This window comes from Chroicocephalus ridibundus, chromosome 3, assembly GCF_963924245.1.
Source record: "Chroicocephalus ridibundus chromosome 3, bChrRid1.1, whole genome shotgun sequence".
Lineage (NCBI taxonomy): Eukaryota > Metazoa > Chordata > Aves > Charadriiformes > Laridae > Chroicocephalus > Chroicocephalus ridibundus.
Window position 1 is genome coordinate 79,149,611 of NC_086286.1, and position 17,465 is coordinate 79,167,075.

Below are 17,465 nucleotides of genomic sequence, written 5' to 3' on the forward strand. Positions count from 1 at the left end.
TCTAACTGATGCTGCCCTTTTCCAAGGTGGTTACAAACAGTAGAAGGGGTCAGTACTGGGTCCAGTCCTCTTCAATATATTCATCAATGACCTGGACGAGGGGATAGAGTGCACCCTCAGCAAGTTCGCCGATGACACAAAGCTGGGGGGGGTGGCTGACACACCAGAAGGCTGTGCCGCCGTACAGAGAGACCTGGACAGGCCGGAGAGTTGGGCAAAGAGGAACCTTATGAAATTCAACAAGGGCAAGTGTAGGGTGCTGCACCTGGGGAGGAACAACCCCATGCACCAGTACAGGTTGGGGGCTGACCTGCTGGAGGGCAGCTCTGTGGAAAGAGACCTGGGAGTCCTGGTGGACAACAGGGTGACCATGAGCCAGCAATGTGCCCTCGTGGCCAAGAAGGCCAATGGCATCCTGGGGTGCATCAAGAAGAGTGTGGCCAGCAGGTTGAGGGAGGTCATCCTCCCCCTCTACTCTGCCTTGGTGAGGCCGCACCTGGAGTACTGTGTCCAGCTCTGGGCTCCCCCATTCAAGAGGGACAGGGAACTGCTGGAGAGGGTACAGCAAAGGGCTACAAAGATGATTAGGGGACTGGAACACCTCTCTTATGGAGAAAGGCTGAGGGATTTGGGTCTCTTCAGTCTGGAAAAAAGACGACTGAGGGGGGACCTTATCAACACTTATAAATACTTAAAGGGTGGGTGTCAGGAGGATGGGGCCAGGCTCTTTTCAGTGGAGCCCAGCGACAGGACAAGAGGTAACAGGCGCAAACTTGAGCATAGGAAGTTCCACCTAAACGTGAGGAGGAACTTCTTTACTTTGAGGGTGGCAGAGCACTGGCACAGGCTGCCCAGAGAGGTGGTGGAGTCTCCAACTCTGGAGACATTCCAAACCCGCCTGGACGCGTTCCTGTGCAACCTGCTCTGGGTGACCCTGCTCTGGCAGGGGGGTTGGACTAGATGATCTCCAGAGGTCCCTTCCAACCCTATGGTTCTATGATTCTAAGGATCCATGGTCCAATGCAGCAGATGAAGCTTCAGAGAGGTCTCGTGTGACACATGAATACCAGAGCTGCTGGCATCTGCCATGCTTCGCTCCCACTGACGTCCTCCCCATCCTCCTTCCTCGGCACCTCCCTGCACCAGCTGCGGGGGCTTACAGTGGCCCCCAGGGCATGAAACAGAGCTGAAGCCTGAACTCCATGTGGTGGCACATGCCACCGGTGCTGGCGGCGGCCTCGATGCTCATCAGGGCGTGCGCAGCAGGGTGGCGTGCACAGCCATTGGCACCGCCAATCCCCGGGGAACGGCGGCACTTGGGAATTGCCTTGTGCTTTGAATTTCAGCAAAACCAAAGTTTTAAGGTACCACGTAAAAAAGACTGAAAATTGTGTGTGCGCGTAATCCTGATCAGGATCATATTTGTCTTGGAAGTTGGAAAGATTTTCATGAGACGTCATATATTTTTACTGTTTTCCCCCATTTCACCACATGTCCTTCACAGGATACAGATACCTCTAAACCTGCCTGGCAAAATGCAACATTAAAAGAATGTTACAACAGTTACCTTCATTTAGGCCAATTGTTCCTACTGAATCGAGACATTTTATCTCATTTTCTAGATTAAATCGGTTTCTTGGTATGTCATCAAAGCATCAAACAATAAAAGCAGGAGACGCTTTGTTCTAATAAGTAAATGTTGTGGCACATGCAAAGCTACTGGTGTCATTAGTATGAAAAGAAAATCCAAGTGCAAAAATAAAAAAAATCCAAAATGGAGTTTCTGAATTTTGTCAGACAGTTCCAAGGTTTTGTAAAGATTTAAATAGCAGTTAAAAAAAAAAAAGCAAGCTTTTTTTTTTTCCTAATGGAATTTTCTATGTTTTGTGTTTACACGATAAAAGTATTTTCATTTTAAAAAAATTCCACAGGCAGAGCCAGTGGGAAAAAAGCTCTGTGGGCTGGGTCGGGCAAACAGAGAAGCGATGAGACACTGCAGAAGTTGCTGGCAGCGGGATGAATCTGTGCGCCAGCGAGAGCCGTATCTACTCCATCTGGCTTGGGCTTCACTTCACCCAAGAAGTCCTCCTTTTGAACGGGGAGATACCAGTCAGGATGACTCCACCAGAAAAAGAGGTAGCCTCCCAGGTTTGCTTATCTCAATCTTCTTGAAAGCAGCAACCCTAACTTCCTTGGCAGCGGTAGCCAAACAAGAGCTGTAAAATACTGTTTTCCCTGGTCTGGTTGAACTCGCAACTCAGCATATGTGGCGGGGAGCTCCCGAAATAGCTCTCGGTTGCCTCACCAGTCTCGGCAGCAGCAGCTCGAAAAGCCTTTTGTCTTCTGGGACAACTCGGAGAAGTTTAAAATGTTTGGAACTTATTTTGAAAGTACTCTGAAAGATAAGAACGATCTATTCCAAGGCCGGGTGAACTGAAGGTCACAGCTACAGGCGTTGCACAACACAACCCAGTAGGTTCAGCACAAAACTCGCCCAGGGTTTGATCAGCTCAACGTCGCTGCCACTGCCCCTGCCAAAATGCAGGTCAAAGCCGAGGTTCTTCCACCTGACACCTCACCAGGACAAACGCTCCCATCATTTGTCCTAAATACCAGTGGGGCGATGCCAACGAGGTGGAGGACATGGGTCTGGCTCCCTGCCAGAGCACTGTTGGAGGAGCCTTCAGAAAAATCAAGCAAACCAGCTCCATTTCCGAGGAGAAGCTGGAATTGCTGCAGGACGAGCGCGCTCTCACTCTGGGAAGGCGAACGCACACTTCATCCTGGCCAAAAGCTATTTTCTGGTGGGATCTTGCAATATTTCAGGCTATCTCTAGTTAGGACAAAGCCTGAATAGCTCTTGCTGTGCTAAACAAGGGATATCCCCAAGCTGCTCTTCATACTGCAGTACTTCAGCTCCCGTGGGCTTTGCACGGACAACACGGCCCTTGTCCCCGCAGAGTCATGGGAAACCCCTCCCTGCTGCGCAAAAAGGCTCCTCTTCCTCAAAAATTATCATTTACTCTTGCAAAATTACTCCGAAAACCCATATACATCTGTGGCTCCCCGTCAGTTTTTTGTCGACATGGCTCATGTTTCTGAGCACGCTCTCCTGTGCCTTGGCCAGAGCCCTCGGTATAACTTTCCGCAGAGTCAGGCTGCTGGTTTTCTTATCCCAAATCCCAAACGGGTGGTTTCAAGTACTCCAGGCATTTTTCAAAGACAGTTTGAAACCCAGCCAAGCCCACAGTGGGGGAGTGTAACTCTTCTTGCAGTTGGGCTGCTTGTCTCTCAGGACGGGCTAGCTGGGCTGCAGCTGCCGGGTGACGCCGCCATCCCAAGGGACAACCTCCCACTCCCCCATCAAGTGAACTTTGTGATTTTTAGAAGCAGTAAATCATAGAATCACAGAATGATTTGGGTTGGAAGGGACCTTAAAGATCATGTAGTTCCAACCACTCTGCCATGGGCAGGGACGCCTCCCACTAGACCAGGCTGCTCAAAGCCCCATCCAGCCTGGCCTTGAACACTTCCAGGGATGGGGCATCCACAGCTTCTCTGGGCAACCTGTTCCAGTGCCTCACCACGCTCATAGTAAAGAATTTTTTCCTGACATTTAATATAAATCTCCCCTCTCTCAGTTTAAAACTGTTACCCCTTGTCCTATCACTGCACTCCCTGATAGAGAGTCCCTTCACACCTTTTGTGTAGGCCCCCTTCAGGTACTGGAAGGCCGCTATAAGGTCTTCCTAGAGCCTTCTCTTCTCCAAGCAGAACAACCTCAACTCGCTCAGCCTGTACTCATAGGAGAGGTGCTCCAGCCCTCTGCTCATCTTTGTGGCCCTCCTCTGGACCCATTCCAACAGTTTCATGTCCTTCTTATGCTGGGGCCCCCAGAGCTGGATGCAGTACTCCAGGTGGGGTCTCATGAGAGCAGAGTAGAGGCACAGAATCACCTCCCTTGACCTGCTGGCCACGCTTCTTTCGATCCTGCTGGGAGTTATTTGACCACCAAAACTACGTTGACTTGGCTGAAGGGTTGCAGTGCAGAGGCCCACATAAATATGCATTGAGAGACTCCAGAGGATGCAGGACAAGGCCCCCTCCCCAGCCCCACACTCCCCACCAGCTGGTTTCACCCACTGCTTGGAAGTCACCCCTTCTCCAGGTCCTGTGTATAGATGTCTGTCTGCTACACAATAAACCAGAGCAAAGGCAAATGTGCAATGTAGAGATCCATTATGCTTTATTTACATGCGTCACCATCTCTTTTACAAACTAGATTACAATTTAAAATGGAATACACAAGGCAATATCTACTAACACCAAGTGGAGTAAGCACTGCGTCTCTACTTCCTTTGGAAAGGGGCAGGTTTTGCTCCAAAACAAACTTCCTTCCAACCTCTGTGTAGTAAGGTAGTATATTCCTCCAGGGCAGCATCTTTTTTCTTTTTTTTTTAATATAAAATCCTCAGTAAGACTGCAACATGAGAGTGTCTGCTTTCAAATGAAAGTACAAGATAGCCCAAATGAAAAGTATAAACTGTTCAGCTCTTCGGTATGTAAAGACGGCCATGCGCGATAAGGCTGTGGATTTAATATTCTTCCAATTTACATGGCTTGAAACAAAAACAGATAAAACAGTTTTACAGATACTGTATACATATTTTTTCCAATCATGCAACTTTTTTTAAAAAAAAGTTAAACATGTGAAGCCAAATGTACAATCCATTTTTTCCAACCCATAGTAACGAAATGTATCTGGTCCCCCTTCGCATCTGTTGGCAATTCCTAAGGTATACCGTGTACTAGAAACACTTACAGGACACCGATTGCCAAGCAATGACATCATTTTAGAGAAATACATGACCTAAAAGGTTAACTTTTTGAAGCGGTGGCACAAACATTTCTGGAGTTAAGCAGTGGTCAACTATCCAATGATTCTCAAGAGAAAATTTTTTTACAAAATCATTAAATCAAGCCCCAAACCTGTGACTAGGAACTGCATGAATGTCACCTTTTTAGATCTTTTGTTTAGACCAAGTGTTTAAAAGATAACTACATAATTCTTCCGGACCTTTATCTGTTTTACACAGTTTCAGAAGAAAAATGTCTAGGCATAAACATGTTCAAAGAGTTAACGGCCATATTTTCCAAAGGTAGGTTCCCAAAATCAGCCTGTATTTTGACACCTAAGTAAGTGACCCTTTGAATTCAGGGAGATTTATTTAGCACCTCTGGAGAGGAGCGTGTTTGCTGGGCACCTTGGCAGGCGTAGAGGGTGCTGACCTTCTCCTGGGACTGAGGGAACCTGGCACCTCTCCCTCCTTCGAGAAGCGGCGAGGGCAGAACAGCTCGCTCCGTGCCACCATGCTGGAGTCCCCCACGTTCGCTGCCTGACACCAGGCACTTCCGTTTGAAAATTTTGGCCCCAAAAATGAGCAAGAGAAACCAAATCAAAATGAAGAGGCTGGCCCAGTCCACCCCTCTTCCGCAAGTGTTGGGATGTTCTCCAAAGCAAGGCGCCCGAGGTGTCCCAGCCACACCAATGGAAATATTTTCCTTAACGTTGGTGGGAGGCAGGTTAAGCCTTTCAGCTGCTAATGCTTTTAATTTTTTTATTCTTGTTTTAAAAGAACTTCTCTGCCATTGACAGGCTGTCTCCAAATCAAAAGTGTTTTTTCTCCATTTTATGAACAGAGGGGACCATAGTTTTCTCTCTCATTTCTGCCAGGGGGAGCTAGCTCCGTTGGACTCCGGGGGCTAGGCTGCCGTAGCAGACCACAAGTTGCCCCCATTTGGTTAAAGCTAACGGGCCTTCTCTTGCCTTTGACAAGAACTGCATCCCTACCAAGAAAAAAAAAATAAAATGATGGATTTTGGTCACCTTGGCCATACCATCAAGTCAGGCCTTACTGGTTGCTGTCAGTGGCCTGGTTAGTGGTCTTTGGGCAGGTACCTCGGGTCTCACTGGAGGCTCACTTGTTCAGGGGACAAATTCTGTGCCCTGGCACAGGGAGCCACTGAGTGAGCTCTGCCGGTGGCCAAAACCAAGGGGCAGGGGCACAAGCCCAGCCATAGGATGGCAACCGTGGAGGAACCTCGGGGAAAAGAGCACCTGAGGGATGTCCTTCAGCATACACTCGCATTTCGGGGTGTGCCGGGAAGCTGAGAGCTAATGCTACGCACTCAGGGGAGGCTGGTGATAAAGTGCTCGACCAACCTTAGTAAAAGGTGCCTGCAACTGGACTCCAATAAGCAAAGCGACCTCTAGCCCAGGTGACCACTGTGCTACTTGAGCGTCCTGGGTAGCTGGCTGCTGACAGAGAGGGGCAATGAGCATCAGTTAACTCCAATAAATGTAATAAACTGGTCCCCACGCTGTCAAATGGACCACCTCAGTGTAAAAAGAAAAGAGAAGTTTTTTTAAAAGGCAAATGATAAACCCTTGGCTGCTTGGAAGAGTTGATATGCTACAGGGCTACGATAACCACAACGGCACGGAGGCTACACAGTCATAACTGCGGGGAGAAACCAAGAGGTGCATCTTTACGAGAGAACAGCGTGGGGGTTACGATACAAAAAACAAAACTTCCATCACACTAGGAGCTGTTGTTTCACTAACATCACCTCGGGGACCTGGAAAGTAATGAGCGAGGAAGGGCCCACGAATGCGTGCGTGCGTGCGTGTGTGTGTGTGTGTGTGTGTTTGTGTGTGCAAGACTGTGCGTGTGCGGTGGCAGTGGCGAGAGGGAGTCACTCCACATTGCATGGGACACGGGTCGGTGGGAACTCATGCACTGAGACTTCGGGTTAAAATGCTAGTTTGGGGTTGTTTTTTTTCCTAACATCCATGCATAATGATCCATTTCTGTACATAATAAAATATATTTATATATTTATATGCATAATGCTTTTATGCAAAGAAAAAAAAAATTCATATATCGCTTTGGAGAATTATGTATACACTGTCCTATTCAGAACCTCTTCATACCGAGTTCCTATGTACCATTGGTGTTTTCCCCTCTTTTTTTGTATCCCTCCCCCCCAAAGATACTAATAAAAAGTAATCAAACTTCCCAGATTATAGAGAGGATCTATACAGCACCATACCTTTTATTCATTATTATTATTAATTATTATTCATTTTACAAAAGAAAATCTTAGAAGCAAAATATATAAAACTGCCTTGTCTTTCAGTGTCATTTATCCTGTTACAATCTATACCCATACGAAAAGCCATTTGTATGATACTGTCACCTTGCCATTCCCTCTCCTGCTTCTTCTGCCACAACAGATTATACATAATGAGAAGGAAAAAAATAATCAAGGATATGTCCAAAACAAAACAAAAAAAACAACAAGGAAGGATCACTGATGCAGTAACACACCCTGCAATGACCTGTGCCTCAGCTCCCGGCGTCGCCACTGCAAGTCACCTGCCGATGCCCAGCCTCTACACTTAGCTTTTCTGCGAAGTGGCGTTATTTCCCTTAATTTTCGCTTTTTCAAACACAGCTTTACAGGTGGCTATGTTCCACTTGTCTGCCAGCTCAGCTTTTTACCTCCTTACTAGCCTGCTGTGGCAGTAGGGGGCTAACAGAAGGCAGGAGGGGGGAGCCCGCTCTGGCGGGTGGCAAAAGGGGCTCCTGCCTCAGCGCCCGTGGGGGCCACGGCACCCGCCATCAGTCCATCCTCACGAGCCAAGTGGCAAACTCGCCAGTTTCCCTCGGCTTGCAATGAACCCTGGTCTGACGCTTACGGAAAACAGGGGTGTACCATGCAATTTAAGGGAAGGATAAGAAAGAAACAAACAAACCAACCCAACAAACAAACAGACCACACTCATCACCTCTCTCTGGAATTCAGACGGTTGATTGGTAAAACAAACGCTGTATATTCAGAAAACCCTGACGTCTGAGCAGTGTTGGGTTACGATCATCTCCTTGCGCGGGCACGGTACTTTAGATTCCCCAGGGAGAGAAAGCAAATACGGTCAAAAATCTAAGGAAATCAAACTGGAGGTTGTAGGGGGGAGGGTGGGCAGATGGGAAAAACCTCCAAAAAGAAAAGCCAACTTAAAAACATCCCATAAACCATTAATATATTGAAACACCACATACTCATTGACAAGTAACTACTGTAAAGGCTACACAGTGTGTTCTCAACAGGATGGTGCTGAACATTGTCTCCACAGCAGGTGCTTGGCCATCCCAGAAAAGGAAGATTTTGCATACTTCAGAATGAGTTCAATTCCCAAAAAAAAGAGAAGGAAAAAAAAAAAAAGAAAAAAATAAAAAGAGGATCTTCACTCCGGTAAGGGGCCTATTAACAGTCTGCTTCGTTAGGAAAATAATGCAGGGTTCACAAAGGTCGTAAGCTGTAAACAGTATCACTGTCCACTTGCTGACAGCAGATTTGGCAAAGGGTTCTCTTTCTACATCTCGTGTCAGTTTGAGGGCCTGGAGAAGAAGAAGAAAAAGAAGAAAAGACAGTGAGACTGCTGCATGTAGGAAGAAAACACAACAAAAAAAGGCAACCGAGCAAACCTCCAAACCCAACAACAGCTTACACTGACAATCAATTTTGATTTGTTTGCACCCAGAAGCTTCACACTTGTAGCAAGGAATAAGCCGTGCTGTGGCCCTGCCTGAAGATGCTTCTCCCTTGCCATGGTTTGAGTGTGCTTCCTTGCTGGCTCAGCTGCTCCCAAGCAGGAAAGAAAAACCCTCTTTCCAAAAAAAAAAACAATGGCCAAGTCTGATTTACAGAAATCCAGTGCATCATCTATTTGCTAAGCGTATTTCCAGGTGAAGCATGGAAGGATCCTCCATCTTTTCTCCATTTTTCTTGATCACCCTTTCTCAGCATCACCAAAACGCTGGACAAATCTTCCATCAGTGTTAGACATTGACCAGTGCCCTTGAAGGACAGCCAAAGGAGGCTGCTCAAGAGAAGCAGGGAAGAGCTTTTGCTTCGGACTTTGGAGTTCTCCGTTTTCCTGCTCATGCAACACACCGTCAACAGACAGAGTCCACTCGACTTTAAAAATGGGGTTAGGGTCCAGCTTATTCTGTAGCCACAAAACTTCTCTGCAGACGGAAAAACACTGGGAAGACACCTTGGATGCAGCATGAAGATGACTACGAAGGGACATGGCAAGTAGGTAAACACTGAAAACAGATGAACATTTCAACCAAGGGGGCCAAGGGGACAGGTTTTTAAAGTTACTCAGTGGCTTAAAGACACAGGCAGGCACCAAGTAAAGTTTTGGAAAAGTATATACATTTAAATATTCCCATGAAATCCTTTCAGAAGGCCTACTCAGTAGCCATCCGCGTTGCTGGGCATTTAACTTCTGGCTATGAAATGGCTTCTGAAACCAGGGCCTAGTCCCCCATACCACTTAGAACCTGTTAAGGATTTTCCACAGGATGACTCATTGGTGACTTCTTTATATAGTGCAAGAACAAGGGGACACTTGTTGAAACCAAAAAGCCATTTGAGTTGATTACAGGAATGTCTTTGCCATCGAAAGATCCTGGTATCAGTCACCCTCATGAAAAATGATGGACTTAAGAGGGACTGCTGGATTAATCTGGACCCGCATCTCCTGCAAGGGGGATCACTCAACGGCTGTCACGAGATGACTCTCTACCACTACCCCTCTCCTTTCTAAGGTGCCAGGCACTGATCCTATGATAACATTTTATTTAAATGACCTATTCTGATAATGCTAAATGATTGATGGAAATTTAATCATTTTTTGTCTCATGGTTATTAGAGCAACAGCGTGACAGCTGCTCCCTGCACCATTAGGGGAGAACTTCATTCAGCAGAGCTTAGGGAGCAGACAGATTGCATGTTTTCACCCAAACAAAATTTGGCTTTAGCCTTAATTATGTGGAGGGGCTTGGGGTAGACTGTTTTGTGAATAAAGGGATTTCTGACTGGATCAACATATTGATTTCTTCATTTTCAAAGGGCAAATTAATGCTAGCCGTTCGTTAACGTGACTGCCTGGCAACGATTCCATTTGGTAAGTGTGTCCTGATGCCCGTAACAAGGTCAGCAGAAGACAGACAGACAAGCCTGGTAGGCCCCAGTAAAACCTGGCTAGTGGCTCGTATGCAACTCAAAGGACTGCATGCCCTTTTCTCTACTTCTCCCTAAAGCCTCAGCGCCAGGGGGGCTGGGAACAGGTGACTTCCCAAAGCACAACCTCATCCGAAGGCAAGGCTCGGGTCCCGCACGCCGCAGCCCGGCAAGCCGGCTCGCTCTCCTGCAGCCACCACTTATGCTGAGCGTAGCCTCAACTTCAGCATGTGTGAGAAGTCTTGCTGACTTTGAACGGAGCTATTAATTAAAAGTCAACGAGTACAGAAACTCCTGAGGAAGTACCAGAGTCGTGTTTAACGTTTAAATTAAAAAATGTATGTTAAACATTATACTATGAAACAAAGTGACAAGAGAAAAAAACTGGAGGACGGATGATGATGAGCATCATTTGTGGAAGTGGCATTGCCTGACATTTTTTCCTGGGGACACCCATCCTTCAGACAGTGCCAACATTTAGGAGACAGACACACAGCTGCGGTGAAATTTGCTCATAGCAGAACCAAACCACGCTCCCTTTTCACAGCTCTGTTTACATGGACTCTGCAAATGGATCAAAAACCGAAAAGTAGTAGATCAAAGTCTTAACCTGCCTGCCTTCAAATTACCCCATTAAAGTCTGTAATAGACCCACACACTCTCGCTTTCTGCCTCGCCACAAAACGCCTCTGTTAAGCCTGAGCTAGCAGCCTGCTGCTTCACAGCAATGAAAACTGTATCGGGCAGGGAAGCAAGGACTCCAGTTTATCAATGGTCCTCAACCACAACTCCCCAGTGTTCCTCTCTTCCTGCCCCCAAAATCTCCAGCTGCATCCTGAGCCACCACGAGATTTTCTCCCATTCCTGACGGCCACGGGTAAAGTTCATGCTCTGGAGCGTCACCCTGAATTTGCAGAGGCAGATGGGGTTTCTCCTCTGGTGAGCCAGGATGATGCTGTCCTCTAAGGGCAACATGCAGCTCTCCAGGTTAAGTACTCCAGACTCCACTTTATCCTTTTTCCTGGCCTTTACTATTGTGTTCTGTTTTGGGGGTAAGAGCCATAGAAGTATGAGCACAGCGAGTGATGAAAGAAATACATAGAAAAGAGGTGAAGGAGGGATACAAGAAAGGTGAGGTCTAGCAGGGCTGGTGGGCTAGAGCAGCGCTTGCTAACTTGCCACAACAAAGGCATAGAGCCCCCCTCTCAGGTGTGGTATGGTTTGCTGTTTCTTAGGCTGGAGTGCCCCAAAAAGGGCACTGCTGGAAAACATCATCTGCCTGTACCTCTTAAGCCACTCCCTGGAAAATTCAGTTCTCCCTTGAAAAGCTCCTCTGCCAAACCTGAAGCCCATTTTCAGTCCTCAGGGAGTGGAAAGGAAGGAGGAATTTTAGACTTTCTCCTGAAGTTTCTTAGACTTCCTTTTCTTGAGACTTTCTTCTGAAGAGGGTGAAGGCTTTATTTTGGAGTGCGGTCTTCACAACTGCATTGATACCCGGGCTCTGTCCCACACACATGCACGCACTGAAAGCAGAGGCAATTCCAGGACGGATGTTTTGCCCCCCTGGGTACAGAAGGCTGGAACAAGATACCTCTGCTGGACATTAGAAGAATCCATAGTATATATCAAGCTATAGCTTATGCAAGTATTATGCATGTGGTTGGTGAAAATAATGACTTTAAAACAGAAACAGAAAAAGTATTAAGTAAGGGGTGAGGATGAACTCCTGCTTTGTCATGTCCCACAGACATTTTGAATGCCAGATGCTAAATCTGTTTATCCTGTTTGGTGGAAGAGTGTAGAACAAAAAGCAAGTGTTTCTGTATTTTATAATTCTTCAGCTTGCAAGCAGTTATGTGGGAAATTAGATGCCCCTCTCTTCTGTCATTTTCCCTGCCCTCCCATCCTCTACCTTGCTACTGACGAGTTACAACTGCTACTCTTGCTTTACTCTGTGGCTGAGCTGTTGGTTGTGATTTCCCTCCAGCAACATTTCCTCACCTCCGTCTCCCATCATTCCACCACTTCACCGGGTGGCCTTCTCCCAAGCCCCACGCCAGCGTGGGCACCATCAGATCAGCTCTGAAGGATCATCTGCTGCCTGTTGCCTTCTCCCTTTGATTACCAACACTGCCAATTATGCAGCACTGGGAATTTCTTCAGAATAGAAAGGTGACACATCAATGGTCCCCAGAGCACAACACAGATAACATGCAGTGGTGTTAAGTTTATCAGTAAGCTAATGTAACAATCAGCACATACAGTCTTCTGTTAAAAGAAATCCTATGTGCTCCTTTACGTAATTATGGCATGAGAAACTGCACTAGCAACACACAGCTCCTCTGTACGGCAACCTACCAAGGACCTCCTGATTTGCTGAGTGGATCACATCTTGAAAAATACCACCGCTTAGAGGTCTGTAAAACAAGTGTTTTCCCTGGGTACCACTCTGTAACAACTCCCCAGGGACAGGAAACCCCAATAATTACTTTTACTGTCCAGAGACAAACATTTTGAAGGAAACTTGCGTCCTTTAGTGACAGATGTGCATTCATTCTGCTGCCTCTGCCCCTTCATGTGTCATCGACACCAGCAGTATAGCTTCTAGTCCAAAATAGGGGTAGGCTTAAAAAGCAAGACTTGATTACGTGTGGTTACAAGTTAATGTTCTGCCTGAGGTTTCACAGCTCAAGACTGAAGAATACACCGTATTTGTTTAGAAACAAGTAAGGAAGATAACTACTGTGGCCAATCCTTCTATAATGACAAAATTGCAGCATGAGATTTTTTGTTCAAGCAGAATAAAAATGAGGAATCCCGATGCCATGGCAGGTATGCCACAGCGACACCCTAGAGGCTTAGCGTTGGCTGCACGAGGAAGGTTCTGTGCTGAGAGCCAACGCTGAGGTCCGGGTGTGAAGCCCAATGGGAAAAAAACGGCTGGCGACTTAATGCGGTTTCTTTCATGAACTTTCAGGCATGTTGCAACTTCACTTTTTAAGTTCTACTCATAAAAATAGATTTTTTTTCCAGCTCAGAATCGGGGGCAGCGAGTGAGGGAGAAGGGTGGAAAGAGGAAGAACGCCGGCCCAGAACTAAGCCTTATGGGAGCTAAAAAGCTGCTGTGCTGGTACTTGCACAGGCACGTAAAGCAGGAAAGTGTCTCTTTTCCTTCTGTTGCTGCTCTTCCACTCTAAGAAACATTGTAAACGATAGCAGATAACCAAGTATTTTGAAAGTAAATGTATCCAAAGACAGCAGATCATTCTCTCACCCTGTATCAGCTCCCTGGGACAAAAGGCTTGCCCAGAACTGTAGTCAGGTGCCACAACTATTGACAGGCGTGTTATTCTGATGTCCCACTTGCCTACAGAATCATCGAGAAGTCCAGGCTGGAAGGGACTCAGCATCACCTGGCCCAACCTTCTGTTTGAAGGCAGGGCCTTCGGTTAGGTTATTCAAGGCCCTGCCAAGCCAAGTCTGAAATATTTCCAGCAAGGGAGAGTCCAACACTATTCTGGGCAGTTCATTTTACCCTCAAAGGTGGATAAGGTCCCTTCTACCCACTTTGCAGATGAAAAGGAGACATCCAGAGAGAAACTGGTCCACCCATACTCACACGTTTAAAAGGAAAAGCAGATCGGGGTTTTGCTAATGTATCAGGACCCAATACTGAATACTCAAATTCACAGGAAATTCTGCACTTGCTCGCAAGAGGAGCAGGCACATGCAGACTCCACCACATGTGTCACTGCCTTGTTGCCGATACAAGAAGGCCGTATGCTGACACACTTGTTTTTACACCTACAGACATGTCAGTGTGCAGTTACGCCGTCTTTCCAGCACAAGCACTGCTGACACCCAATTGCTGTTGAGAGCCATCATATCTGGCTGGGTTCAATCTTCTGCCAATCCTGGCCAACAGAGAAGAGTTTAGGTACAGGACATCTCTCTACAAAGTCTCCAGGCTTCTTACATGACATTTTTATGGTAAATTCTACCCCTTCCCTGTCTTTCAGGGGCCTGAGGAGGGAGGTGGAACTCATGGGAAATTATGGGCCATTGACTGAGAGACATCAGCCTGGAAGTCCAACACAGCAGTTTTTAGGCAGGATACTGCTGGATTAGAGGAAGCAGGCCAAAAATATTTGCAAAATACAACTTCTGTTAGGGGTAAAGTGCATCAGCTGGAATAACAGTGCTTTTTTTAGGCATCCAGGAGCTTTAGGAAGGAGACCTCTACCACGGATCAGAAAAGGATGGGTAACTACTGCACCTGAGCAAAAACACAGAAGGATTGTGGTCACACTTTTGAATCTGAAGAATAAGAGCCACTGTTTAGAGCAAAAGGTACCTGCATGGCTGGAAACATCCTGAATTATGCGTTTACAGCACTATGGAAACATGCTACGTACGCTTTATTCTGAATGTCCCCACAGAGTTTCTTTTTCTCTGCCAGGTACCAAGCCTGTTTTAAAACCACCCTCCCTGCTAAGGAGTCTTCTCATTTTCCTCTGCAGTAAAATGACAGGCCAATCGTGCTCACACAGGTCACACAAAAGGACTTCCACCATGTTGATATAAGGCAGGACATCCTCCATCATGACTTCCAAGTGGTAGAAAAGGCAAGAGAGAGAAGGTCCTTCCTCAAAACCAGATTTTCTCTATATTTGTATGAAAGAAATTACCTACGAAAGCCAGGAGAAGCAGGCAGTACAAGGGAAAAACAATGGGCAAGATATTCAGCTCAGCTGTAAAAGTGCATAAATGCAAGCCATTTGCCACGGCATCATCTGGGAAAAGTGGCTTTTTTCCTGGTGAAATGGCAGACAACCGCGGCTACACAGTGGCCTCCGTTAGCTGAGCTGCGTCTCCGTCCGATTACTGCTCAGCAGATGTCCGCTCTGCCAGACTCCAACAACTGCCACCCTGCGTGGTAATCTGAGTGGAAAAGCTGATTAAATAGCCCCCGTAGACCGGACCAGAGCGGAGCATTCCCACCACCCAGCCGCAGGTACCTGATTTAATGGGGTCAGTGTCCCCATGCACTGTGTGGGACTCGGTCAGGGGCAGCGCTGATGGGAGCATCCTGCTGGAGACTCTCCACCAGCAGCGCTGGGTGCCCAGGGTGGTGGTGTGTGAGCATCCTTCCTTTATCCTCCCTCCCCAGGCCAGGAAAGAAAGGCCACCTATTTACGTACGATACTACTCAAATATGTGCACTCCTGCTGCCTACGCTATACCTGTGCTCTTTGGCTGTCATCAACACAAGACTTAAACCTCCCCAGCTGTCAGTTCATCACCTTGGCTGAGTGCTGAATTGCTATGAAAAAAGATCTCGACCTTTCCTCAGCCGCATGACGTTATGTTTCTAAAAAGGATCTCTTATTATGCGCTTCTTCAAGAAAATATGTTTTTAGGGGGGCTATTTAAAAGTCTAGCCCAAAAGAAGGAAAGAAAAAAGAAAAACCACCTGTAACCATCCCAGCTATCAGGCAACAGCACATCTGGGGACCAACACTGATCTGCAGCTCTAAACAATCATTACGGCTCATTCACATGAAAAAGACAATTTGTGAAGACTCATTCTGTAATAAAACCTGCCTGCTGCTGATCCAGGGAGGAAAGCACTGGGGAGACCAGTTGATGCAGGCTGTTCTAAAAATATCAGTTTGTGCTGTCATCTGGTGAGAGTATGTCATCCTGTAATCTTGGCATCTGCAGGGACAGCAAGTTTCTCCCTAATTATTGCTGCTGAATCACATGACAAAGCATGAGGTACTAAAAAATATATCTATATAAAACACCAACAGAAGAACACCCAAACCACAGGATCAGACCACTGTCCTGGCTTCAGCTGCTCTATACTCACAACACAAGCCTGCGGAGGCAATCCTAGTTTTTATATATCTTTTTCCTGGGTTAATAAAACCCCAAAGTATAATCCCAGATTAAAAAAAACAAAACACCAAAACCAAAAAGCCCTACTCCCAGAGGGAGTAAACAATTCATTGTGTTTGTGTGTCAGCTCCTGCTGCCTTCATGCAGCAAAAGCCACAGCATCCCTGCACGCGTAGGGCTGAAAGTGTAAGGCCCTGTGTCGAGGGCCTTCGAGGGCCACCGTGGCCAGCGGGACCACACGGCGGGCAACCCCAGCAGGGTTTGCTGGGCTTTCCCCTCTCCTCCTCCCCAGTGGCCACAAGCAGCAAGTTTGCTCCCGTGCCACTGGTGTGTGCCTAGGGAGCCAGAAGCCTGCTCGGGGCAGGCCCTCCTTGGAGTTAATGGGATCCCTGTTCCCAGCGAAATACGCTTTCTACATAGATGGTTTTGTTCAAAGACTAAACTTGGCGTGCCTGATGTTCAGCTAGTCACAAAACCACCTTTCAAAACTTGGGCTGGCTAAAACAACACTTAAATGTTAGAAGCGCGCCACCGCCTTAACCACTAACCTGTTAGAAATGGAGCAGAAGAATTTGCTGCTCCTGAATTTCCTTTAGATTTTTTAAAGGCAGACAGCCCCATCTTGGCTCCATGTAAGAAACCTGCCAGCCCTACCCCTAAGACCTCATTTTTGAAAATAAGAGATGAGGAAAAGCAGCTACAGTCCTGAGGCTGTCGGCATCCTCAGGCAAGAGGTCCATCGATTCTGGTTTCCACATTTCAGCTTTAATGAGCAGAAAACAAGGCTTCTGGTAAAGAATAAAAATCGTCTTCCTTGTGGTATATTGTCCAGAGGTCTCTGATTCGAAACTCCACCCAAATGGAGATCTTTTCTCTATCTACTTCAACTTTTAAGATGGTGTTGTAGTGAACAGTAAGTCATCCACAGACCTATGCATTCGTATTTGGTACAAATTTCACCCACAAACAGGTTGAACACCAATTAACAAATTGGCAAGCAGCCCAAACTGGTAGGGACTAACGAAATACCAACAGGCATTTCGTTACGTTTCCTAGGATTTTGCTTTATCAGAAATGTTAATCATCAAATTGTGTGAATGTTACATGACGTGGCTATCAGTCGCTTGTGCACTCTCCTGCTACAGTAAGATGACGTGGGGACCCAGACGATGCTAGGGGAAAATGAGTGACACTAACTGATCTGTGAAGTATTTTAATTGTAATTTTCGAAAAGGTCAACCTGACTCCAGCACTGTTCTGTTACAGAGCCCACAGGCATCCTGCTAAATGGCACACTGAAATCTCTCTCAGAAGACGCAGCTAGATGAGTTTTTCAGATGGTGAAACCAGCTCAAGTTCCTGCCCTGCTCGCGCTGAGCCGTCCCTCCAGCCCCCACCCAAGCCCTGCCAGCATCGCCACTGTAAACTGGATCACTGAAACAACCAAGGTTAAATCAACTTTTTAGATG

The 17,465-nt window shown here is 46.8% G+C and overlaps 1 protein-coding gene across 2 annotated transcripts in view; it reads right to left on the reverse strand.

The window, feature by feature from the left end:
• Nucleotides 1–4,222: 4,222 nt before the first annotated feature.
• Nucleotides 4,223–17,465, reverse strand: part of FOXO3 (forkhead box O3) — a 96,481-nt gene continuing 83,238 nt past the window's right edge. Inside the window, exon 2 of one of the 2 annotated variants that reach the window (XM_063329835.1) lies at nucleotides 4,223–8,462. In XM_063329835.1, coding sequence (XP_063185905.1) covers nucleotides 8,250–8,462 — 213 coding nt within the window. In that variant the 3' untranslated portion in view covers nucleotides 4,223–8,249. The remainder of the gene's footprint in view (nucleotides 8,463–17,465) is intronic. The other variant, XM_063329834.1, reaches the window with a different exon arrangement.